The 25010-nt window shown below is 48.1% G+C and overlaps 1 protein-coding gene across 1 annotated transcript in view; it reads left to right on the top strand.

The window, feature by feature from the left end:
• The window catches only part of LOC311117498 (C-myc promoter-binding protein-like), a gene marked incomplete at its 5' end in the record, with an annotated part of 105202 nt that overhangs the window by 40037 nt on the left and 40155 nt on the right, over nucleotides 1–25010 (top strand). Inside the window, 7 exon segments of the mRNA XM_084192421.1 lie at nucleotides 1573–1706; nucleotides 5483–5615; nucleotides 5801–6007; nucleotides 8128–8256; nucleotides 16957–17101; nucleotides 20046–20174; nucleotides 20752–20844. Coding sequence (XP_084048547.1) covers nucleotides 1573–1706; nucleotides 5483–5615; nucleotides 5801–6007; nucleotides 8128–8256; nucleotides 16957–17101; nucleotides 20046–20174; nucleotides 20752–20844 — 970 coding nt within the window.

Here is a 25010-nt window from a genome sequence, read left to right as displayed (position 1 = left end):
AATGACACCCTCACTGCACTGTGGTGTCCCTGACAGGATTACACATCCACACACCCTCTCTCAGAGAGCTCCATGTCCAGATCAGCTGAACTCAATGTTCTCCACCAGAAACAAAGAAACGCAGCTTTGGATGTGTAGCATCTGGCAGGTTTTTACATCATCACTGTCTCTCTGGCTAGTGGAACACTAGTACACTGTCACACACTGTACAACCTAACCTTAATCACACTGTCACACACTGTACAACCTAACCTTAATCACACTGTACAACCTAACCTTAATCACACTGTCACACACTGTACAACCTAACCTTAATCACACTGTCACACACTGTACAACCTAACCTTAATCACACTGTCACACACTGTACAACCTAACCTTAATCACACTGTCACACACTGTACAACCTAACCTTAATCACACTGTACAACCTAACCTTAATCACACTGTCACACACTGTACAACCTATCCTTAATCACACTGTCACACACTGTACAACCTAACCTTAATCACACTGTCACACACTGTACAACCTATCCTTAATCACACTGTCACACACTGTACAACCTAACCTTAATCACACTGTCACACACTGTACAACCTAACCTTAATCACACTGTCACACACTGTACAACCTAACCTTAATCACACTGTCACACACTGTACAACCTAACCTGAATCACACTGTCACACACTGTACAACCTATCCTTAATCACACTGTCACACACTGTACAACCTAACCTTAATCACACTGTCACACACTGTACAACCTATCCTTAATCACACTGTCACACACTGTACAACCTAACCTTAATCACACTGTCACACACTGTACAACCTAACCTTAATCATCAGTTTATTTTAAAGTGGTTCTCAACATGTAAATTATCCTAGTATAAGGTCTAGCTACACACAGCGAAGGACTATCTCCTAGTATAAGGTCTAGCTACACACAGCGAAGGACTATCTCCTAGTATAAGGTCTAGCTACACACAGCGAAGGACTATCTCCTAGTATAAGGACTAGCTACACACACAGTGAATGACTATCTCCTAGTATAAGGACTAGCTACACACACAGTGAATGACTATCTCCTAGTATAAGGACTAGCTACACACACAGTGAAGGTCTATCTCCTAGTATAAGGACTAGCTACACACACAGTGAAGGACTATCTCCTGGGATAAGGACTAGCTACACACACAGTGAAGGACTATCTCCTAGTATAAGGACTAGCTACACACACAGTGAAGGTCTATCTCCTAGTATAAGGACTAGCTACACACACAGTGAAGGACTATCTCCTAGTATAAGGACTAGCTACACAAACACAGTGAAGGACTATCTCCTAGTATAAGGACTAGCTACACAAACACAGTGAAGGACTATCTCCTAGTATAAAGACTAGCTACACACACAGTGAAGGACTATCTACACACACACAGTGAAGGACTATCTCCTAGGATAGGAACTGACTAGTGGATAAACTGCATTGTTTGGTAGGCTGTTAATACAACACTGAGGCCTAGTTCCCTTCCAGCACGTGAACGTTTTCATGTCCCTCCCCTCAGGTGGACAGCGATAAGCCAGATGAGACCAGGCTGATAGAGATCGACGAATCACAGCGCAGCGAGCACACGGTCTTCATCACACCCCCAGAACTACCCCATCTACCTGATGGAGAGGAGTACCCACTCTGCTACAGGTACTGAAGCCACTGTGTGCATATAATAATCATTATTAGGTGGGTGCTTATATTTGTCCTATTTCACACATGTACAAGTGTGTATTAATACGCATGTGTTAATTGTAAATGTTTTTTGTTTGTTGCATATCCCAACTCTCCCTGAGACAACCTCGGAGAGTGGGGTCACGGCCACGGTCTACAATTATCAACGGCAACCCTGGAGCGATTAGGGTTAAGTGCCTTGCTCAAGGGCACATTGACAGATTTTGCACTTTGTTAACTTGGGGATTCGAACTAGCGACCTCTCGGTTACTGGCCTAACGCTCTAACCGCTTGGTTACCTGCATCCCGTAAATCTGAAATATGCGTGTGGCCAGTAGGATGTTTAGAATGGGGTGTCCAAATGTTGCTGTTTTTTCTGAAGTCCCCGTTTGTCACATCAACGAGTGTGTGTGTGTGTGTGTGTGTGTGTGTGTGTGTGTACATGCTTATGTGCGTCGTCCATGCCTGCGCATTCGTGTGTGTGTTAGTGTGTTAACCCCAGTGTGTTCTGCCTCCCCCAGCGTGTTAACCCCAGTGTGTTCTGCCTCCCCCAGCGTGTTAACCCCAGTGTGTTCTGCCTCCCCCAGCGTGTTAACCCCAGTGTGTTCTGCCTCCCCAGCGTGTTAACCCCAGTGTGTTCTGCCTCCCCCAGTGTGTTCTGCCTCCCCCAGCGTGTTAACCCCAGTGTGTTCTGCCTCCCCCAGTGTGTTCTGCCTCCCCCAGCGTGTTCTGCCTCCCCCAGCGTGTTAACCCCAGTGTGTTCTGCCTCCCCCAGCGTGTTAACCCCAGTGTGTTCTACCTCCCCCAGTGTGTTCTGCCTCCCCCAGCGTGTTAACCCCAGTGTGTTCTGCCTCCCCCAGCGTGTTAACCCCAGTGTGTTCTGCCTCCCCCAGCGTGTTAACCCCAGTGTGTTCTGCCTCCCCCAGCGTGTTAACCCCAGTGTGTTCTGCCTCCCCCAGCGTGTTAACCCCAGTGTGTTCTGCCTCCCCCAGCGTGTTAACCCCAGCGTGTTCTGCCTCCCCCAGCGTGTTCTGCCTCCCCCAGCGTGTTAACCCCAGCGTGTTCTGCCTCCCCCAGCGTGTTAACCCCAGTGTGTTCTGCCTCCCCCAGCGTGTTCTGCCTCCCCCAGCGTGTTAACCCCAGCGTGTTCTGCCTCCCCCAGCGTGTTCTGCCTCCCCCAGCGTGTTAACCCCAGTGTGTTCTACCTCCCCCAGCGTGTTAACCCCAGTGTGTTCTGCCTCCCCCAGCGTGTTAACCCCAGCGTGTTCTGCCTCCCCCAGCGTGTTAACCCCAGTGTGTTCTGCCTCCCCCAGTGTGTTCTGCCTCCCCCAGCGTGTTAACCCCAGTGTGTTCTGCCTCCCCCAGCGTGTTAACCCCAGCGTGTTCTGCCTCCCCCAGCGTGTTAACCCCAGCGTGTTCTGCCTCCCCCAGCGTGTTAACCCCAGTGTGTTCTGCCTCCCCCAGCGTGTTAACCCCAGTGTGTTCTGCCTCCCCCAGCGTGTTAACCCCAGTGTGTTCTGCCTCCCCCAGCGTGTTAACCCCAGTGTGTTCTGCCTCCCCCAGTGTGTTAACCCCAGTGTGTTCTGCCTCCCCCAGCGTGTTAACCCCAGTGTGTTCTGCCTCCCCCAGCGTGGTAACCCCAGTGTGTTCTGCCTCCCCCAGCGTGTTAACCCCAGCGTGTTCTGCCTCCCCCAGCGTGTTCTGCCTCCTCCAGCGTGTTAACCCCAGTGTGTTCTGCCTCCCCCAGCGTGGTAACCCCAGTGTGTTCTGCCTCCCCCAGCGTGTTAACCCCAGTGTGTTCTGCCTCCCCCAGCGTGTTAACCCCAGTGTGTTCTGCCTCCCCCAGTGTGTTAACCCCAGTGTGTTCTGCCTCCCCCAGCGTGTTAACCCCAGCGTGTTCTGCCTCCCCCAGCGTGTTCTGCCTCCCCCAGCGTGTTAACCCCAGTGTGTTCTGCCTCCCCCAGCGTGTTCTGCCTCCCCCAGTGTGTTCTGCCTCCCCCAGCGTGGTAACCCCAGTGTGTTCTGCCTCCCCCAGCGTGTTAACCCCAGTGTGTTCTGCCTCCCCCAGCGTGTTAACCCCAGTGTGTTCTGCCTCCCCCAGTGTGTTAACCCCAGTGTGTTCTGCCTCCCCCAGCGTGTTAACCCCAGCGTGTTCTGCCTCCCCCAGCGTGTTCTGCCTCCCCCAGCGTGTTAACCCCAGTGTGTTCTGCCTCCCCCAGTGTGTTCTGCCTCCCCCAGTGTGTTCTGCCTCCCCAGCGTGTTAACCCCAGTGTGTTGTGCCTCCCCCAGCGTGTTAACCCCAGTGTGTTCTGCCTCCCCCAGCGTGTTAACCCCAGTGTGTTCTGCCTCCCCCAGCGTGTTAACCCCAGTGTGTTCTGCCTCCCCCAGCGTGGTAACCCCAGTGTGTTCTGCCTCCCCCAGCGTGTTAACCCCAGTGTGTTCTGCCTCCCCCAGCGTGTTAACCCCAGTGTGTTCTGCCTCCCCCAGCGTGTTAACCCCAGTGTGTTCTGCCTCCCCCAGCGTGGTAACCCCAGTGTGTTCTGCGTCCCCCAGCGTGTTAACCCCAGTGTGTTCTGCCTCCCCCAGCGTGTTAACCCCAGTGTGTTCTGCCTCCCCCAGCGTGTTAACCCCAGTGTGTTCTGCCTCCCCCAGCGTGTTAACCCCAGTGTGTTCTGCCTCCCCCAGCGTGTTAACCCCAGTGTGTTCTGCCTCCCCCAGCGTGTTAACCCCAGTGTGTTCTGCCTCCCCCAGCGTGTTAACCCCAGTGTGTTCTGCCTCCCCCAGCGTGTTAACCCCAGTGTGTTCTGCCTCCCCCAGCGTGTTAACCCCAGTGTGTTCTGCCTCCCCCAGCGTGGTAACCCCAGTGTGTTCTGCCTCCCCCAGCGTGTTAACCCCAGTGTGTTCTGCCTCCCCCAGCGTGTTCTGCCTCCCCCAGCGTGTTAACCCCAGTGTGTTCTGCCTCCCCCAGCGTGTTCTGCCTCCCCCAGCGTGTTAACCCCAGTGTGTTCTGCCTCCCCCAGCGTGTTCTGCCTCCCCCAGCGTGTTAACCCCAGTGTGTTCTGCCTCCCCCAGCGTGTTCTGCCTCCCCCAGCGTGTTAACCCCAGTGTGTTCTGCCTCCCCCAGTGTGTTCTGCCTCCCCCAGCGTGTTAACCCCAGTGTGTTCTGCCTCCCCCAGTGTGTTCTGCCTCCCCCAGTGTGTTAACCCCAGTGTGTTCTGCCTCCCCCAGCGTGTTAACCCCAGTGTGTTCTGCCTCCCCCAGCGTGTTCTGCCTCCCCCAGCGTGTTAACCCCAGTGTGTTCTGCCTCCCCCAGCGTGTTCTGCCTCCCCCAGCGTGTTAACCCCAGTGTGTTCTGCCTCCCCCAGTGTGTTCTGCCTCCCCCAGCGTGTTAACCCCAGTGTGTTCTGCCTCCCCCAGTGTGTTCTGCCTCCCCCAGCGTGTTAACCCCAGTGTGTTCTGCCTCCCCCAGCGTGTTAACCCCAGTGTGTTCTGCCTCCCCCAGCGTGTTCTGCCTCCCCCAGCGTGTTAACCCCAGTGTGTTCTGCCTCCCCCAGCGTGTTAACCCCAGTGTGTTCTGCCTCCCCCAGCGTGTTAACCCCAGTGTGTTGTGCCTCCCCCAGCGTGTTAACCCCAGTGTGTTCTGCCTCCCCCAGCGTGTTAACCCCAGTGTGTTCTGCCTCCCCCAGCGTGTTAACCCCAGTGTGTTCTGCCTCCCCCAGCGTGTTAACCCCAGTGTGTTCTGCCTCCCCCAGCTATGCAGGTTTCCCGGTGTTGAGTCTGGATCTGTTTGACCCCATGGAGGGCCTCCGGACCCCTGCCTCTCGCCTGGCTGCCCGACAGAGCTGCCCCACCAGCCCCGCACCCATGTTCAGACGCACCAAACAGGTCAGCACACACAATACACACTTTCTTTATTTTCTAATGTCACTGATTGGCCAGAGAGTCTACTCCTCCCATGTCTTAGGTCTGACTACTGGAAGTCCCAGAAGTGTTTTGACTCTCCAGACCTGGTGTTGATTATCCCCGTCTACATTGACCGTCCCAACCCTTCTCCCCTCCAACCCCTCCAGGAGATCAAGTTGTCTCAGAAGATAGCCAAGAGGTACTCTGCCATCCCTCAGATGTGGTCCAAGTGTCTGCTGCGCCACTGCTACGGCCTGTGGTTCATCTGTCTGCCATCCTACGTCAAGGTGTGCCACTCCAAGGTGCGGGCGCTGCGCACCGCCTACGACGTCCTCAGGAAGATGCAGGCCAAGAAACTACAGCCTCCCGACGAGGTACGGTGGTTGTTTATCCCCTAGCATTGAAGATGTGGACCTACTGTCTAAAGCTCTCTCTCTGTCTCTGTCTCTCTGTCTCTCTCGCGCTCTCTCTCTCGCGCGCTCTGTCTGTCTGTCGCTCTCTCTCTCTCTCTCTCTGTCTGTCTGTGTCTGTCTGTCTGTCTGTCTGTCTCTCTCTCTCTGTCTCTCTCTTTGTCTCTCTCTCTCGCGCGCGCTCTCTCTGTCTCTGTCTTTCTCTCTCTCTCTCTCTCTCTCTCTGTCTCTCTGTCTCTCTGTCTCTCTGTCTGTCTGTCTGTGTCTGTCTGTCTGTGTCTGTCTGTCTGTCTCTCTCTCTCTGTCTCTCTCTTTGTCTCTCTCTTTGTCTCTCTCTTTGTCTCTCTCTCTCTCTCTGTCTCTCTCTTTGTCTCTCTCTTTGTCTCTCTCTCTCTCTCGCGCTCTCTCTCTCTCTGTCTCTGTCTCTCTCTCTCTCTCTCTCTCTCTCTCTCTCTCTCTCTGTCTCTCTCTCTCTCTGTCTTTCTTTCTCTCTCTCTGTCTCTCTCTCTCTCTCTCTCTCTCTCTCTCTCTCTCTCTCTCTCTCTCTCTCTCTCTCTCTCTCTTTGTCTCTCTCTTTCTCTGTCTCTGTCTCTCTCTCTCTCTCTCTCTCTCTCTCTCTCTCTCTCTCTCTCTCTCTCTCTCTTCTGCTCTAGGTGTCCTTAAGGGTGTTGTCATGGTAACCTTTCTAGGTGTGTTACAGGGTCTTGATGCAGCTGTGTGGTCGGTACGGCCAGCCAGTCCTGTCTAACCCTAACCCTGTGTCCTGTCTAGGTGTGTTACAGGGTCTTGATGCAGCTGTGTGGTCAGTACGGCCAGCCAGTCCTGTCTAACCCTGTGTCCTGTCTAGGTGTGTTACAGGGTCTTGATGCAGCTGTGTGGTCGGTACGGCCAGCCAGTCCTGTCTAACCCTAACCCTGTGTCCTGTCTAGGTGTGTTACAGGGTCTTGATGCAGCTGTGTGGTCGGTACGGCCAGCCAGTCCTGTCTAACCCTAACCCTGTGTCCTGTCTAGGTGTGTTACAGGGTCTTGATGCAGCTGTGTGGTCGGTATGGCCAGCCAGTCCTGTCTAACCCTAACCCTGTGTCCTGTCTAGGTGTGTTACAGGGTCTTGATGCAGCTGTGTGGTCGGTACGGCCAGCCAGTCCTGTCTAACCCTAACCCTGTGTCCTGTCTAGGTGTGTTACAGGGTCTTGATGCAGCTGTGTGGTCGGTACGGCCAGCCAGTCCTGTCTAACCCTAACCCTGTGTCCTGTCTAGGTGTGTTACAGGGTCTTGATGCAGCTGTGTGGTCGGTACGGCCAGCCAGTCCTGTCTAACCCTAACCCTGTGTCCTGTCTATGTGTGTTACAGGGTCTTGATGCAGCTGTGTGGTCAGTATGGCCAGCCAGTCCTGTCTAACCCTAACCCTGTGTCCTGTCTAGGTGTGTTACAGGGTCTTGATGCAGCTGTGTGATCGGTATGGCCAGCCAGTCCTGTCTAACCCTAACCCTGTGTCCTGTCTAGGTGTGTTACAGGGTCTTGATGCAGCTGTGTGGTCAGTATGGCCAGCCAGTCCTGTCTAACCCTAACCCTGTGTCCTGTCTAGGTGTGTTACAGGGTCTTGATGCAGCTGTGTGGTCAGTACGGCCAGCCAGTCCTGTCTAACCCTAACCCTGTGTCCTGTCTAGGTGTGTTACAGGGTCTTGATGCAGCTGTGTGGTCGGTATGGCCAGCCAGTCCTGTCTAACCCTAACCCTGTGTCCTGTCTAGGTGTGTTACAGGGTCTTGATGCAGCTGTGTGGTCAGTACGGCCAGCCAGTCCTGTCTAACCCTAACCCTGTGTCCTGTGTCCTGTCTAGGTGTGTTACAGGGTCTTGATGCAGCTGTGTGGTCAGTACGGCCAGCCAGTCCTGTCTAACCCTAACCCTGTGTCCTGTCTAGGTGTGTTACAGGGTCTTGATGCAGCTGTGTGGTCGGTACGGCCAGCCAGTCCTGTCTAACCCTAACCCTGTGTCCTGTCTAGGTGTGTTACAGGGTCTTGATGCAGCTGTGTGGTCGGTATGGCCAGCCAGTCCTGTCTAACCCTAACCCTGTGTCCTGTCTAGGTGTGTTACAGGGTCTTGATGCAGCTGTGTGGTCAGTACGGCCAGCCAGTCCTGGCGGTCAGAGTTCTGTTTGAGATGAAGAAGGCTGGAGTCCAACCCAACGCCATCACCTACGGATACTACAACAAGGTACGGTTCCTGGAGCTTACTTTCGCTTATGGCAGCGCAACGCGCCAAATGGTGATAGGTCTATGACATATTTATCTGTCCTTTGTGGAAGCCGCAAGGGTCCTGGAGAGGGGGTTTAGTTGAATCTTGTAGCTATCTAGTACATATCTATAAGTAGAAACAGGTGTGCTAGTGTTGGCATATTATTATCATATATGTGACATGGCCGGTGGTCCCCTGAGGACTGGGTTGAGAAACCCTGTTTCACTGACACCGACACCCTTGGGCGACACTACAGTACCTATCAGTCACAGTAATATCGCTGTAGTTACCTCATCAAGGTTACTGTACCTGCGTCCCAAATGACACCCTGTTCCCTTTTATAGTGCACAAACGTAGTGCACTGTATAGGGTGCCATTTGGGAGGCATCCGGTATGTTCTGAGGCCTCTGGCTCACAGATAAGGAACCAGACACATGGACCGTTTCAGCCTTCCAAGGCTGAGACCTGCAGCAGCAGACACCATAATCACACAGGACATCACAATGAGTTGTGAGGGTGTAAACTTGTCAGCCTGCCTGCCAGCAGAACTGGGATACGTCCCAAATGACACCCTGTTCCCTTTTATAGTGCACTTCTTTTGACCAGGGTCCATAGGCCTCTGGTCAAAAGTAGTGCGCTACATAGGGAATAGGGTCCATAGGCCTCTGGTCAAAAGTAGTGCACTACATAGGGAATAGGGTCCATAGGGCTCTGGTCAAAAGTAGTGCACTATACAGTGGGGGAAAAAAGTATTTAGTCAACCACCAATTGTGCAAGTTCTCCCACTTAAAAAGATGAGAGAGGCCTGTAATTTTCATCATAGGTACACGTCAACTATGACAGACAAAATGAGAAAAGAAAATCCAGAAAATCACATTGTAGGATTTTTTATGAATTTATTTGCAAATTATGGTGGAAAATAAGTATTTGGTCACCTACAAACAAGCAAGATTTCTGGCTCTCACAGACCTGTAACTTCTTCTTTAAGAGGCTCCTCTGTCCTCCACTCGTTACCTGTATTAATGGCACCTGTTTGAACTTGTTATCAGTATAAAAGACACCTGTCCACAACCTTAAACAGTCACACTCCAAACTCCACTATGGCCAAGACCAAAGAGCTGTCAAAAGACACCAGAAACAAAATTGTAGACCTGCACCAGGCTGGGAAGACTGAATCTGCAATAGGTAAGCAGCTTGGTTTGAAGAAATCAACTGTGGGAGCAATTATTAGGAAATGGAAGACATACAAGACCACTGATAATCTCCCTCCATCTGGGGCTCCACGCAAGATCTCACCCCGTGGGGTCAAAATGATCACAAGAACGGTGAGCAAAAATCCCAGAACCACATGGGGGGACCTAGTGAATGACCTGCAGAGAGCTGGGACCAAAGTAACAAAGCCTACCATCAGTAACACACTACGCCGCCAGGGACTCAAATCCTGCAGTGCAGACGTGTCCCCCTGCTTAAGCCAGTACATGTCCAGGCCCGTCTGAAGTTTGCTAGAGTGCATTTGGATGATCCAGAAGAGGATTGGGAGAATGTCATATGGTCAGATGAAACCAAAATAGAACTTTTTGGTAAAAACTCAACTCGTCGTGTTTGGAGGACAAAGAATGCTGAGTTGCATCCAAAGAACACCATACCTACTGTGAAGCATGGGGGTGGAAACATCATGCTTTGGGCCTGTTTTTCTGCAAAGGGACCAGGACGACTGATCCGTGTAAAGGAAAGAATGAATGGGGCCATGTATCGTAAGATTTTGAGCGAAAACCTCCTTCCATCAGCAAGGGCATTGAAGATGAAACGTGGCTGGGTCTTTCAGCATGACAATGATCCCAAACACACCGCCCGGGCAACGAAGGAGTGGCTTCGTAAGAAGCATTTCAAGGTCCTGGAGTAGCCTAGCCAGTCTCCAGATCTCAACCCCATAGAAAATCTTTGGAGGGAGTTGAAAGTCCGTGTTGCCCAGCGACAGCCCCAAAACATCACTGCTCTAGAGGAGATCTGCATGGAGGAATGGGCCAAAATACCAGCAACAGTGTGTGAAAACCTTGTGAAGACTTACAGAAAACGTTTGACCTGTGTCATTGCCCACAAAGGGTATATAACAAAGTATTGAGAAACTTTTGTTATTGACCAAATACTTATTTTCCACCATAATTTGCAAATAAATTCATAAAAAATCCTACAATGTGATTTTCTGGAGAAAAAAAATCTCATTTTGTCTCTCATAGTTGACGTGTACCTATGATGAAAATTACAGGCCTCTCATCTTTTTAAGTGGGAGAACTTGCACAATTGGTGGCTGACTAAATACTTTTTTCCCCCACTGTATAGGGAATAGGGTGCCATTTGTATACAATGGCGCCGGAGGGGAAGGCTGCCGTTTTACAGGCTCTTAACCAACTGTGCTATTTTGTTATTTTTTTCGCATTGTTTGTAATTTATTTTCAGCACTGCTGTCCTGTACTGGTCTGTCGGTGAGGGAGTTATTTTAGCCTGGTCTGTCAGTGGGAAAGTTATTTTAGCCTGGTCTGTCAGTGAGGAGTTATTTTAGCCTGGTCTGTCGGTGGAGGAGTTATTTTAGCCTGGTCTGTCGGTGGAGGAGTTATTTTAGCCTGGTCTGTCAGTGGGGAGTTATTTTAGCCTGGTCTGTCGGTGAGGAAGTTATTTTAGCCTGGTCTGTCGGTGAGGAAGTTATTTTAGCCTGGTCTGTCAGTGGGGAAGTTATTTTAGCCTGGTCTGTCAGTGAGGAAGTTATTTTAGCCTGGTCTGTCAGTGAGGAAGTTATTTTAGCCTGGTCTGTCGGTGAGGAAGTTATTTTAGCCTGGTCTGTCAGTGAGGAAGTTATTTTAGCCTGGTCTGTCAGTGGGGAAGTTATTTTAGCCTGGTCTGTCAGTGAGGAAGTTATTTTAGCCTGGTCTGTCAGTGAGGAAGTTATTTTAGCCTGGTCTGTCGGTGAGGAAGTTATTTTAGCCTGGTCTGTCAGTGAGGAAGTTATTTTAGCCTGGTCTGTCAGTGAGGAAGTTATTTTAGCCTGGTCTGTCAGTGAGGAAGTTATTTTAGCCTGGTCTGTCAGTGAGGAGTTATATTAGCCTGGTCTGTCAGTGAGGAGTTATATTAGCCTGGTCTGTCAGTGAGGAGTTATTTTAGCCTGGTCTGTCAGTGAGGAGTTATATTAGCCTGGTCTGTCGGTGGGGAGTTATATTAGCCTGGTCTGTCAGTGAGGAGTTATATTAGCCTGGTCTGTCAGTGAGGAGTTATTTTAGCCTGGTCTGTCAGTGAGGAGTTATATTAGCCTGGTCTGTCAGTGGGGAGTTATATTAGCCTGGTCTGTCGGTGAGGAGTTATATTAGCCTGGTCTGTCAGTGAGGAGTTATATTAGCCTGGTCTGTCAGTGAGGAGTTATTTTAGCCTGGTCTGTCAGTGAGGAGTTATATTAGCCTGGTCTGTCAGTGAGGAGTTATATTAGCCTGGTCTGTCAGTGAGGAGTTATATTAGCCTGGTCTGTCAGTGAGGAGTTATATTAGCCTGGTCTGTCAGTGAGGAGTTATATTAGCCTGGTCTGTCAGTGAGGAGTTATATTAGCCTGGTCTGTCAGTGGGGAGTTATATTAGCCTGGTCTGTCAGTGAGGAGTTATATTAGCCTGGTCTGTCAGTGAGGAGTTATATTAGCCTGGTCTGTCAGTGAGGAGTTATATTAGCCTGGTCTGTCAGTGAGGAGTTATATTAGCCTGGTCTGTCAGTGAGGAGTTATATTAGCCTGGTCTGTCAGTGGATGAGTTATTTTAGCCTGGTCTGTCAGTGGGGAGTTATATTAGCCTGGTCTGTCAGTGAGGAGTTATATTAGCCTGGTCTGTCAGTGAGGAGTTATATTAGCCTGGTCTGTCAGTGAGGAGTTATATTAGCCTGGTCTGTCAGTGAGGAGTTATATTAGCCTGGTCTGTCAGTGAGGAATTATATTAGCCTGGTCTGTCAGTGGATGAGTTATTTTAGCCTGGTCTGTCAGTGAGGAGTTATATTAGCCTGGTCTGTCAGTGAGGAGTTATATTAGCCTGGTCTGTCAGTGAGGAGTTATATTAGCCTGGTCTGTCAGTGGATGAGTTATTTTAGCCTGGTCTGTCAGTGAGGAGTTATATTAGCCTGGTCTGTCAGTGAGGAGTTATATTAGCCTGGTCTGTCAGTGAGGAGTTATATTAGCCTGGTCTGTCAGTGAGGAGTTATATTAGCCTGGTCTGTCAGTGGATGAGTTATTTTTGCCTGGTCTGTCAGTGGATGAGTTATTTTAGCCTGGTCTGTCAGTGAGGAGTTATTTTAGCCTGGTCTGTCAGTGAGGAGTTATATTAGCCTGGTCTGTCAGTGAGGAGTTATATTAGCCTGGTCTGTCAGTGAGGAGTTATATTAGCCTGGTCTGTCAGTGGATGAGTTATTTTAGCCTGGTCTGTCAGTGGATGAGTTATTTTAGCCTGGTCTGTCAGTGAGGAGTTATATTAGCCTGGTCTGTCAGTGGATGAGTTATATTAGCCTGGTCTGTCAGTGGATGAGTTATATTAGCCTGGTCTGTCAGTGGATGAGTTATATTAGCCTGGTCTGTCAGTGGATGAGTTATATTAGCCTGGTCTGTCAGTGGATGAGTTATATTAGCCTGGTCTGTCAGTGGATGAGTTATTTTAGCCTGGTCTGTCAGTGAGGAGTTATATTAGCCTGGTCTGTCAGTGAGGAGTTATATTAGCCTGGTCTGTCAGTGAGGAGTTATATTAGCCTGGTCTGTCGGTGGGGAAGTTATATTAGCCTGGTCTGTCAGTGAGGAGTTATATTAGCCTGGTCTGTCAGTGAGGAGTTATATTAGCCTGGTCTGTCGGTGGGGAAGTTATATTAGCCTGGTCTGTCAGTGGGGAAGTTATTTTAGCCTGGTCTGTCAGTGAGGAGTTATATTAGCCTGGTCTGTCAGTGAGGAGTTATATTAGCCTGGTCTGTCGGTGGGGAAGTTATTTTAGCCTGGTCTGTCAGTGAGGAGTTATATTAGCCTGGTCTGTCGGTGGGGAAGTTATATTAGCCTGGTCTGTCAGTGAGGAGTTATATTAGCCTGGTCTGTCAGTGAGGAGTTATATTAGCCTGGTCTGTCAGTGAGGAGTTATATTAGCCTGGTCTGTCAGTGAGGAGTTATATTAGCCTGGTCTGTCAGTGAGGAGTTATATTAGCCTGGTCTGTCAGTGAGGAGTTATATTAGCCTGGTCTACCAGTGAGGAGTTATATTAGCCTGGTCTACCAGTGAGGAGTTATATTAGCCTGGTCTGTCAGTGAGGAGTTATATTAGCCTGGTCTGTCAGTGAGGAGTTATATTAGCCTGGTCTGTCAGTGAGGAGTTATATTAGCCTGGTCTGTCAGTGAGGAGTTATATTAGCCTGGTCTGTCAGTGAGGAGTTATATTAGCCTGGTCTGTCAGTGAGGAGTTATATTAGCCTGGTCTGTCAGTGAGGAGTTATATTAGCCTGGTCTGTCAGTGAGGAGTTATATTAGCCTGGTCTGTCAGTGAGGAGTTATATTAGCCTGGTCTGTCAGTGAGGAGTTATATTAGCCTGGTCTACCAGTGAGGAGTTATATTAGCCTGGTCTACCAGTGAGGAGTTATATTAGCCTGGTCTGTCAGTGAGGAGTTATATTAGCCTGGTCTGTCAGTGAGGAGTTATATTAGCCTGGTCTGTCAGTGAGGAGTTATATTAGCCTGGTCTGTCAGTGAGGAGTTATATTAGCCTGGTCTGTCAGTGAGGAGTTATATTAGCCTGGTCTACCAGTGGGGAGTTATATTAGCCTGGTCTGTCAGTGAGGAGTTATATTAGCCTGGTCTGTCAGTGAGGAGTTATATTAGCCTGGTCTGTCAGTGGGGAGTTATATTAGCCTGGTCTGTCAGTGGGGAGTTATATTAGCCTGGTCTGTCAGTGGGGAGTTATATTAGCCTGGTCTGTCAGTGGGGAGTTATATTAGCCTGGTCTGTCAGTGAGGAGTTATATTAGCCTGGTCAGTCAGTGAGGAGTTATATTAACCTGGTCTGTCAGTGAGGAGTTATATTAGCCTGGTCTGTCAGTGAGGAGTTATATTAGCCTGGTCTGTCAGTGAGGAGTTATATTAGCCTGGTCTGTCGGTGGGGAGTTATATTAGCCTGGTCTGTCAGTGAGGAGTTATATTAGCCTGGTCTGTCAGTGAGGAAGTTATTTTAGCCTGGTCTGTCAGTGGGGAAGTTATTTTAGCACACTCATACACACAGATAGACATGCTCCCAGACACACAACCTGCTCCCAGAGCAGCCGGTGGATTAGAATTGTTCATCTGGAAGGTTTTTATCAGCAGCCTGTTGATGTCTGGGGAAAGTGTGTGTGTGTGTGTGTGTGTTGAAATAGATGGCTTGATAACGGCAGAAGGTTAATGTCCTTCTTTCATTAGGCTGTATGTAAGGTGGCTGAAGACACCATAGACAGATGATTGTGTTGTCATCACTACGGCAGGTATGGCTGTCTGATCCAGCTCCACACAGCCACCTAATGTCACCTCTAATGTTATGCTATGAATATGTGTGTGTGAGTGTGTTCAGCAACCTAATTTCACCTCTGCTATAATGCTATTACCATCAGGATTACCATCAGTATTACCAGGAGTATTACCAGGAGTATTACTATCAGTATTACCATCAGGATTACCATCAGTATTACCAGGAGTATTACCATCAGTATTACCAGGAGTATTACCATCAGTATTACCATCAGGATTACCAGGAGTATTACCAGCAGTATTACCAGGAGTATTACCAGGAGTATTACCAGGAGTATTACCATCAGGATTACCAGCAGTATTACCAGGAGTATTACCAGGAGTATTACCAGCAGGATTACCAGCAGTATTACCAGGAGTATTACCAGGAGTATTACCAATAGTATTACCAGGAATATTACCATCAGTATTACCAGGAGTATTACCAGGAGTATTACCAGGAGTATTACCAGGAGTATTACCATCAGTATTACCAGGAGTATTACCAGGAGTATTACCATCAGTATTACCATCAGTATTACCAGCAGTATTACCAGCAGTATTACCATCAGTATTACCATCAGTATTACCAGCAGTATTACCATCAGTATTACCAGCAGTATTACCATCAGTATTACCAGGAGTATTACCATCAGTATTACCATCAGTATTACCAGCAGTATTACCATCAGTATTACCAGGAGTATTACCATCAGTATTACCATCAGTATTACCAGCAGTATTACCATCAGTATTACCAGCAGTATTACCAGCAGTATTACCAGGAGTATTACCATCAGTATTACCATCAGTATTACCAGCAGTATTACCATCAGTATTACCAGGAGTATTACCATCAGTATTACCATCAGTATTACCATCAGTATTACCAGCAGTATTACCATCAGTATTACCAGGAGTATTACCATCAGTATTACCATCAGTATTACCATCAGTATTACCAGCAGTATTACCATCAGGATTACCATCAGTATTACCAGCAGTATTACCATCAGTATTACCAGGAGTATTACCAGGAGTATTACCAGCAGTATTACCAGCAGTATTACCATCAGTAATACCATCAGTATTACCATCTGTATTACCAGCAGTATTACCAGCAGTATTACCATCAGTATTACCATCTGTATTACCAGCAGTATTACCAGCAGTATTACCATCAGTATTACCAGCAGTATTACCATCTGTATTACCAGGAGTATTACCAGCAGTATTACCATCAGTATTACCAGGAGTATTACCATCAGTATTACCAGGAGTATTACCATCAGTATTACCAGCAGTATTACCATCAGTATTACCATCAGTATTACCAGCAGTATTACCATCAGTATTACCAGGAGTATTACCATCAGTATTACCCGCAGTATTACCAGCAGTATTACCAGGAGTATTACCAGCAGTATTACCAGCAGTATTACCATCAGTATTACCAGGAGTATTACCATCAGTATTACCATCAGTATTACCATCAGTATTACCCACAGTATTACCAGGAGTATTACCATCAGTATTACCAGCAGTATTACCATCAGTATTACCAGGAGTATTACCATCAGTATTACCCGCAGTATTACCATCAGTATTACCCGCAGTATTACCAGCAGTATTACCAGGAGTATTACCAGCAGTATTACCAGGAGTATTACCAGGATGGACAGCAACACTGGCTACTGTCATTTATAGAAGAGCTTTTGTTGTTGGTCTGACGAATGGAATTACAATGATTCCTGTCTGTGTATTGGTCTGTGTGTGTGTGTGTCTGTGTGTGTGTGTGTGTGTGTGTGTGTGTGTGTGTGTGTGTATTTGTCTGTGTGTGTATTTGTCTGTGTGTGTGTACTTAGGCTGTATGTGAGTTTGTGTGTAAGTAAGGAAGTGTAGCCAAATCAGTGAGTTCATAGTTATGCTTCTTTCTTCCTCCTCCTCCTCCTCGCCACTCCTCCTCCTCCTCTCCACTCCTCCTGCTCTCCACTCCTCCTCCTCCTCCTCCTCCTCCTCTCCGCTCCTCCTCCTCCTCCTCCTCTCCGCTCCTCCTCCTCCTCCTCCTCTCCGCTCCTCCTCCTCCTCCTCCTCCTCTCCGCTCCTCCTCCTCCTCCTCTCCACTCCTCCTGTCCTCCTCCTCCTGTTCCAGGCGGTGTTAGAGTCTACCTGGCCCTCCAGTACCAGAGGAGGTTACTTCATGTGGATGAAGCTGAGGAACGTGGTTATGGGTGTGGCTCAGTTCAGACAGGCGCTACGGAAACAGCAGGCTCCACCCACTCCGAGCCCTCTGTCAGGTAACCATGACGTCGTCCATCAGAGTGACGGGCTTAGGTTGTGATCGTGAAGTGCTGTGAACTTAACACGTTGTGAGGTTTTTTGTGAGGTTGTTGAGTTGTCTGACAGACAAGACAACTGTGCACGCTTCTTTATGAAATGTATGTGTTTGGTTTGGATCTGATGTGAAGCTGTAAGAGTGAATGTGTCTGAAAGAGCAATGTGAGAGGTGTCTGTCGTTTCAGACACATACTGTATAGTACATACATAATACAATACATCACTCATCACATTAGATATAACAGATTCAGTTTAAACCTTCAGATCAGAATACATGAAATACACACTCACCTTGCACACCCTTTGAGGCGTGGTGCTGTCTGGCAGAACTTAGAACTCAGAAAATAATTCTGTCAAAAGTTCCTCTATCTTCTCTCCATGTGCAGTGAACTTGTATTGGCACCAGCACACCTCCAGGTCAGCCATGACCTCTAGTTCTCTAGAGCAGGGTTTCCCAACCCTCTCCTCGGGCCCTCCCAGACCCTCTAGTTCTCTAGAGCAGGGGTTCCCAACCCTCTCCTCGGGCCCTCCCAGACCCTCTAGTTCTCTAGAGCAGGGTTTCCCAACCCTCTCCTCGGGCCCTCCCAGACCCTCTAGTTCTCTAGAGCAGGGTTTCCCAACCCTCTCCTCGGGCCCTCCCAGACCCTCTAGTTCTCTAGAGCAGGGTTTCCCAACCCTCTCCTCGGGCCCTCCCAGACCCTCTAGTTCTCTAGAGCAGGGGTTCCCAACCCTCTCCTCGGGCCCTCCCAGACCCTCTAGTTCTCTAGAGCAGGGTTTCCCAACCCTCTCCTCGGGCCCTCCCAGACCCTCTAGTTCTCTAGAGCAGGGTTTCCCAACCCTCTCCTCGGGCCCTCCCAGACCCTCTAGTTCTCTAGAGCAGGGGTTCCCAACCCTCTCCTCGGGCCCTTCCAGACCTTTCACTTTTTTGTTTTAACCCTAAACTGGTACACCTGATTCGTTTAGTCAAAGGCTTGATGATTAGGTGTGCCAGTTTAGGGTAAAAAAAAACATGTGAAATGTCTGGGGGGGCCCGAGGAGAGGGTTGGGAAACCCTGCCTAGTGAGCTATAAAGAAAACACTGTAGTCCTCTAGTGACCTATAACAGACTGTAGTCCTCTAGTGACCTATAAAACACTGTAGTCCTCCAGTGACCTATAAAACACTGTAGTCCTCCAGTGACCAATAAAACACTGTAGTCCTCCAGTGACCTATAAAACACTGTAGTCCTCTAGTGACCTATAACAGACTGTAGTCCTCCAGTGACCAATAAAACACTGTAGTCCTCCAGTGACCTATAAAACACTGTAGTCCTCTAGTGACCTATAACAGACTGTAGTCCTCCAGTGACCAATAAAACAATGTAGTCCTCCAGTGACCTATAAAACACTGTAGTCCTCCAGTGACCTATAAAACACTGTAGTCCTCTAGTGACCTATAACAGACTGTAGTCCTCCAGTGACCAATAAAACACTGTAGTCCTCCAGTGACCTATAAAACACTGTAGTCCTCCAGTGACCAATAAAACACTGTAGTCCTCCAGTGACCAATAAAACACTGTAGTCCTCTAGTGACCTATAAGACTGTAGTCCTCCAGTGACCTAAAAACACTGTAGTCCTCCAGTGACCAATAAAACACTGTAGTCCTCCAGTGACCAATAAAACACTAGTCCTCCAGTGACCTATAAAACACTGTAGTCCTCTAGTGACCTATAAAACACTGTAGTCCTCCAGTGACCTATAAAACACTGTAGTCCTCTAGTGACCTATAACAGACTGTAGTCCTCCAGTGACCTATAAAACACTGTAGTCCTCCAGTGACCTATAAAACACTGTAGTCCTCTAGTGACCTATAACAGACTGTAGTCCTCCAGTGACCAATAAAACACTGTAGTCCTCCAGTGACCTATAAAACACTGTAGTCCTCCAGTGACCTATAAAACACTGTAGTCCTCCAGTGACCAATAAAACACTGTAGTCCTCCAGTGACCAATAAAACACTGTAGTCCTCTAGTGACCTATAAGACTGTAGTCCTCCAGTGACCTAAAAACACTGTAGTCCTCCAGTGACTAATAAAACACTGTAGTCCTCCAGTGACCAATAAAACACTGTAGTCCTCCAGTGACCTAAAAACACTGTAGTCCTCTAGTGACCTATAACAGACTGTAGTCCTCCAGTGACCAATAAAACACTGTAGTCCTCCAGTGACCTATAAAACACTGTAGTCCTCCAGTGACCTATAAAACACTGTAGTCCTCCAGTGACCTATGAAACACTGTAGTCCTCCAGTGACCTATAAAACACTGTAGTCCTCCAGTGACCTATAAAACACTGTAGTCCTCCAGTGACCTATAAAACACTGTAGTCCTCCAGTGACCAATAAAACACTGTAGTCCTCCAGTGACCAATAAAACACTGTAGTCCTCTAGTGACCTATAACAGACTGTAGTCCTCCAGTGACCTATAACACTGTTGCTTCAATTCACTGACCCACTGGGATCTGGGTTAAAGGTGTCTTGGCACACACACACACACACACACACACACTACAGTTCCAGTCCATAATATTTAACTTGGTCTAAAGCCGGACGGCCCCAGACTGTGTTGATATCCAGCCCGTGGACCACTCCTTGCTGCGCTTCACAGACGCCTGTGGAGAAGGTCACTTGCTTCACACGCATCCCTCACAGAATATTGGTTTTCACTGAAAGTTGCAAATCCCTCACAGACACATTGATTTAGGCTACATATTTCTCGCTGAAGAACCATCACATAAAAAGTAATTCAGCCCTTAACACCTTGTTGTCTTTGAGGAGCCAAAATGGTGTCCGGGTTTCTCTTAACGCCTTGTTGTCTTTCCAAAATGGTGTCCGGGTTTCTCTTAACGCCTTGTTGTCTTTGGGCAGATGGCAGCGACCTGGACGCTGTGAGTCACGGCAGCCTGGATAGCTCTGCCGACACTAACACGGCCGAGCAGGGGCCCTACGCCACCGACTCCATCAAAGTAGACCCCACTGACGATAGGCGTAGCACAGGTACACCCCAAAATGGCTGCCGACTACGCCTCACGGGGGCCGCCATCTTTATTACACCTTTTCTCAGTCTGACACGTCTTTTTTCCCCTCCTCTCTCATTGCTCCACCTGCTCCCTGCTCTCTCCCTCCTCCTTTCTCCACCTGCTCCCTTCTCTCTCCCTCCTCCTTTCTCTGCCTGCTCCCTGCTCTCTCCCTCCTCATTGCTCCACCTGCTCCCTGCTCTCTCCCTCCTCCTTTCTCCACCTGCTCCCTGCTCTCTCCCTCCTCATTGCTCCACCTGCTCCCTGCTCTCTCCCTCCTCCTTTCTCTGCCTGCTCCCTGCTCTCTCCCTCCTCCTTTCTCCACCTGCTCCCTGCTCTCTCCCTCCTCCTTTCTCTGCCTGCTCCTTCCTCCCTTACACCCTTCCTGTCTGTCTGTCTTCATTCACGGCTTGTTGTCTCAATCTTTTTCTCCTTCACTATGGTTGCTCTGCTGTCCCCCTACCTAACTGCCCCCTCCCTCCCTCCCTCCCTCCCTCCCTCCCTCCCTCCCTCCCTCCCTCCCTGCCTGTCGGTGCTGTGTGTGCCCGTGCATGCAGTCAGCCGCGGGGACTGGGGCGGTGTGGGGTCGGACATCCGGTCGGGTCACTCACACTGGGGGGGTTCTGACCTCCACTCCCCCCGCCACTCAGGTAAAAGTATGACCTCACTCTCTTTCACTCTCTCTCTCTTTCAGGATACCTCTCTCTTTTGGGCTCTCTCTCTTTCACTACCTACACCTCTCTCTGATACTCTGTCCCTTTCTCAGTGTCTCTCGACCTCAATCTATGTCTCTTTCACTCTCTCTCTCTCTCGCTTATACCCTCTCTTTCTCTCTCGTTCACCCTCTCTCTTGCTCTCTGTCTCTCTAACTTCTCTCTCTCACTATCTTTCTCTACCTCTGTCTCTCTGGGCCTCTCTCTCTGGCTATCTTTCTCTGGCTCGCTCTATGTCTAGTTCTGTCTCTCTGGCTATCTTTCTCTGGCTTGCTCTATGTCTAGTTCTGTCTCTCTGGCTATCTTTCTCTGGCTCGCTCTATGTCTAGTTCTGTCTCTCTGGCTATCTTTCTCTGGCTCTCTCTATGTCTAGTTCTGTCTCTGGCTATCTTTCTCTGGCTCGCTCTATGTCTAGTTCTGTCTCTCTGGCTATCTTTCTCTGGCTTGCTCTATGTCTAGTTCTGTCTCTCTGGCTATCTTTCTCTGGCTCGCTCTATGTCTAGTTCTGTCTCTCTGGCTATCTTTCTCTGGCTCTCTCTATGTCTAGTTCTGTCTCTGGCTATCTTTCTCTGGCTCGCTCTATGTCTAGTTCTGTCTCTCTGGCTATCTTTCTCTGGCTCGCTCTATGTCTAGTTCTGTCTCTCTGGCTATCTTTCTCTGGCTATCTTTCTCTGGCTCGCTCTATGTCTAGTTCTGTCTCTGGCTATCTTTCTCTGGCTCGCTCTATGTCTAGTTCTGTCTCTCTGGCTATCTTTCTCTGGCTCGCTCTATGTCTAGTTCTGTCTCTGGCTATCTTTCTCTGGCTCGCTCTATGTCTAGTTCTGTCTCTCTGGCTATCTTTCTCTGGCTCGCTCTATGTCTAGTTCTGTCTCTCTGGCTATCTTTCTCTGGCTCGCTCTATGTCTAGTTCTGTCTCTCTGGCTATCTTTCTCTGGCTATCTTTCTCTGGCTCGCTCTATGTCTAGTTCTGTCTCTGGCTATCTTTCTCTGGCTCGCTCTATGTCTAGTTCTGTCTCTCTGGCTATCTTTCTCTGGCTCGCTCTATGTCTAGTTCTGTCTCTCTGGCTATCTTTCTCTGGCTATCTTTCTCTGGCTCGCTCTATGTCTAGTTCTGTCTCTCTGGCTATCTTTCTCTGGCTCGCTCTATGTCTAGTTCTGTCTCTCTGGCTATCTTTCTCTGGCTCGCTCTATGTCTAGTTCTGTCTCTCTGGCTATCTTTCTCTGGATCGCTCTGTCTAGTTCTGTCTCTCTGGCTATCTTTCTCTGGCTCGCTCTATGTCTAGTTCTGTCTCTCTGGCTATCTTTCTCTGGCTCGCTCTATGTCTAGTTCTGTCTCTCTGGCTATCTTTCTCTGGCTCGCTCTATGTCTAGTTCTGTCTCTCTGGCTATCTTTCTCTCTCCGTCCACTCTTCACCTCCTCCACTGTGTCCTCTCTGCACTCCTCCCTTTACTCACCTCTCTCTATTTTAGGTTTTCCTCTCTTTCACTTTTAAAGCGGAATGTTGTTTTAGATCGGGGGTGTCGAACTCATTTTGCCTCTCAGTCCGCATTCGGTCTTCACCGATGACTGGAGAGCCGCACTTAACATAAGATGTCCTCGCTGTCAACATTTGCAAAAAATTGTCCCATATCCATCGTTTTTTGAATTTTCAATTCTCCCTGACTGTCTAGCGTTCATTTTGATGACTGTTATCAAGCTGGACAGAGTGAAGAGACTATAAATGACTGTTATCAAGCTGGACAGAGTGAAGAGACTATAAATGACTGTTATCAAGCTGGACACAGTGAAGATACTATAAATGACTTATCAAGCTGGACAGAGTGAATAGACTATAAATGACTGTTATCAAGCTGGACAGAGTGAAGAGACTATAAATGACTGTTATCAAGCTGGACAGAGTGAAGAGACTATAAATGACTGTTATCAAGCTGGACATAGTGAAGAGACTATAAATGACTTATCATCTGGACAGAGTGAAGAGACTGTAAATGACTGTTATCAAGCTGGACAGAGTGAAGAGACTATAAATGACTGTTATCAAGCTGAACAGAGTGAAGAGACTATAAATGACTGTTATCAAGCTGGACAGAGTGAAGAGACTATAAATGACTTATCATCTGGACAGAGTGAAGACACTGTAAATGACTGTTATCAAGCTGGACAGAGTGAAGAGACTATAAATGACTGTTATCAAGCTGGACAGAGTGAATAGACTATAAATGACTGTTATCAAGCTGGACAGAGTGAAGAGACTATAAATGACTGTTATCAAGCTGGACAGAGTGAAGAGACTATAAATGACTGTTATCAAGCTGGACAGAGTGAAGAGACTATAAATGACTGTTATCAAGCTGGACAGAGTGAAGAGACTATAAATGACTGTTATCAAGCAGGACAGAGTGAAGAGACTATAAATGAATGTTATCAAGCTGGACAGAGTGAAGAGACTATAAATGACTGTTATCAAGCTGGACAGATTGAAGAGACTATAAATGAATGTTATCAAGCTGGACAGAGTGAAGAGACTATAAATGACTGTTATCAAGCTGGACAGAGTGAAGAGACTATAAATGACTGTTATCAAGCTGGACAGAGTGAAGAGACTATAAATGACTTATCAAGCTGGACACAGTGAAGAGACTATAAATGACTGTTATCAAGCTGGACAGAGTGAAGATACTATAAATGACTGTTATCAAGCTGGACATAGTGAAGAGACTATAAATGACTGTTATCAAGCTGGACAGAGTGAAGAGACTATAAATGACTGTTATCAAGCTGGACAGAGTGAAGAGACTATAAATGACTGTTATCAAGCTGGACAGAGTGAAGAGACTATAAATGACTGTTATCAAGCTGGACAGAGTGAAGAGACTATAAATGACTGTTATCAAGCTGGACAGAGTGAAGAGACTATAAATGACTGTTATCAAGCTGGGCACAGTGAAGAGACTATAAATGACTGTTATCAAGCTGGACAGAGTGAAGAGACTATAAATGACTGTCATCAAGCTGGACAGAGTGAAGAGACTATAAATGTAGGTCCATTATCATTTTTACAGTTTTCATTTGGTTTTAGTCATTTCAATGTCAACTGAGATCGTTTTTCCCCAGATAGTTTTTTACTCAAACCCCCTGCGGGCCAGATTGAATGGGTTCGCGGGCCGGGCCGTGTGTTTGACACCCCTGGTTTAGATGATACAGATCACTACACTCCAGAAGTCTCTGGAAGCAGAGGTACTGTGTTGTAGTTCAGTAGGGCAGTCTGAGGGTTGGGTGTAGGGTCTTGTTGCTTATTAAGGGAGTTAGTTTCACAAGTTGCCATCTTATCATAGAGCGAGAGACCGAGCGAGAGAGAGAGAGACCGAGCGAGAGAGAGACCGAGCGAGAGAGAGACCGAGCAAGAGAGATACATAGAGATATAAAAAAATATATAAAGGCAAGGTGTAAAGTGTTTGGCAGATTTTCTTATATGAACTGTAACTCAGTAAAATCTTGTTGCATCTTGCATTTATATTTTTGTTCAGTATAGATTCATACAAGCCCGGTCGGGGTAAAGATTCATGTTTTATTCACAAACGACAGAGAGGCAGGCAGGGAGGATCATGGGAAAGATGAAAGACTCAGATCAGACAGCTAGCTGGTGGCCAGGAGAGACAAACGTTCTCTCTCTCTCTCTCTCTCTCTCTCTCGCACCCTCTCTTTCTTTCTTTCTTTCTTTCTTTCTTTCTTTCTTTCTTTCTTTCTTTCTTTCTGCAGTTAGAAATTGAGAGACGGGAGTGAATGTGAGCTTGTAAGAAATGTGAGGAAGAGAGAGAGAGGAAAATCAAGATTGACAAAACCATAAAACTTCAACTGAACACAGTCTCAAATACCCGCCTATACCTTTTAATAGCCGTGCAACGGCACACATTTCAGCAAATAAACGTCTAAATGAATTGTTTATGAATTACCATATATTGTTTACGAGGTTTAATGTTTGATTTGTTACATTTAATAATTCAGTAATGACAACAACAACAAAAAATGTATCACCAGTAAAAAACTGCTTACCATTCATTGGCTGCTAACAGCTGAGAACTGCTAGCTGTGTGCAATAAGG

The sequence above is a fragment of the Coregonus lavaretus genome, assembly GCF_964263955.1.
Source record: "Coregonus lavaretus genome assembly, contig: HAP1_SCAFFOLD_1015, whole genome shotgun sequence".
NCBI classification, from domain to species: Eukaryota; Metazoa; Chordata; class Actinopteri; order Salmoniformes; family Salmonidae; genus Coregonus; species Coregonus lavaretus.
The sequence above is the reverse complement of the archived record's forward strand: the minus strand, read 5'-3'. Positions and strand labels throughout refer to the sequence as shown.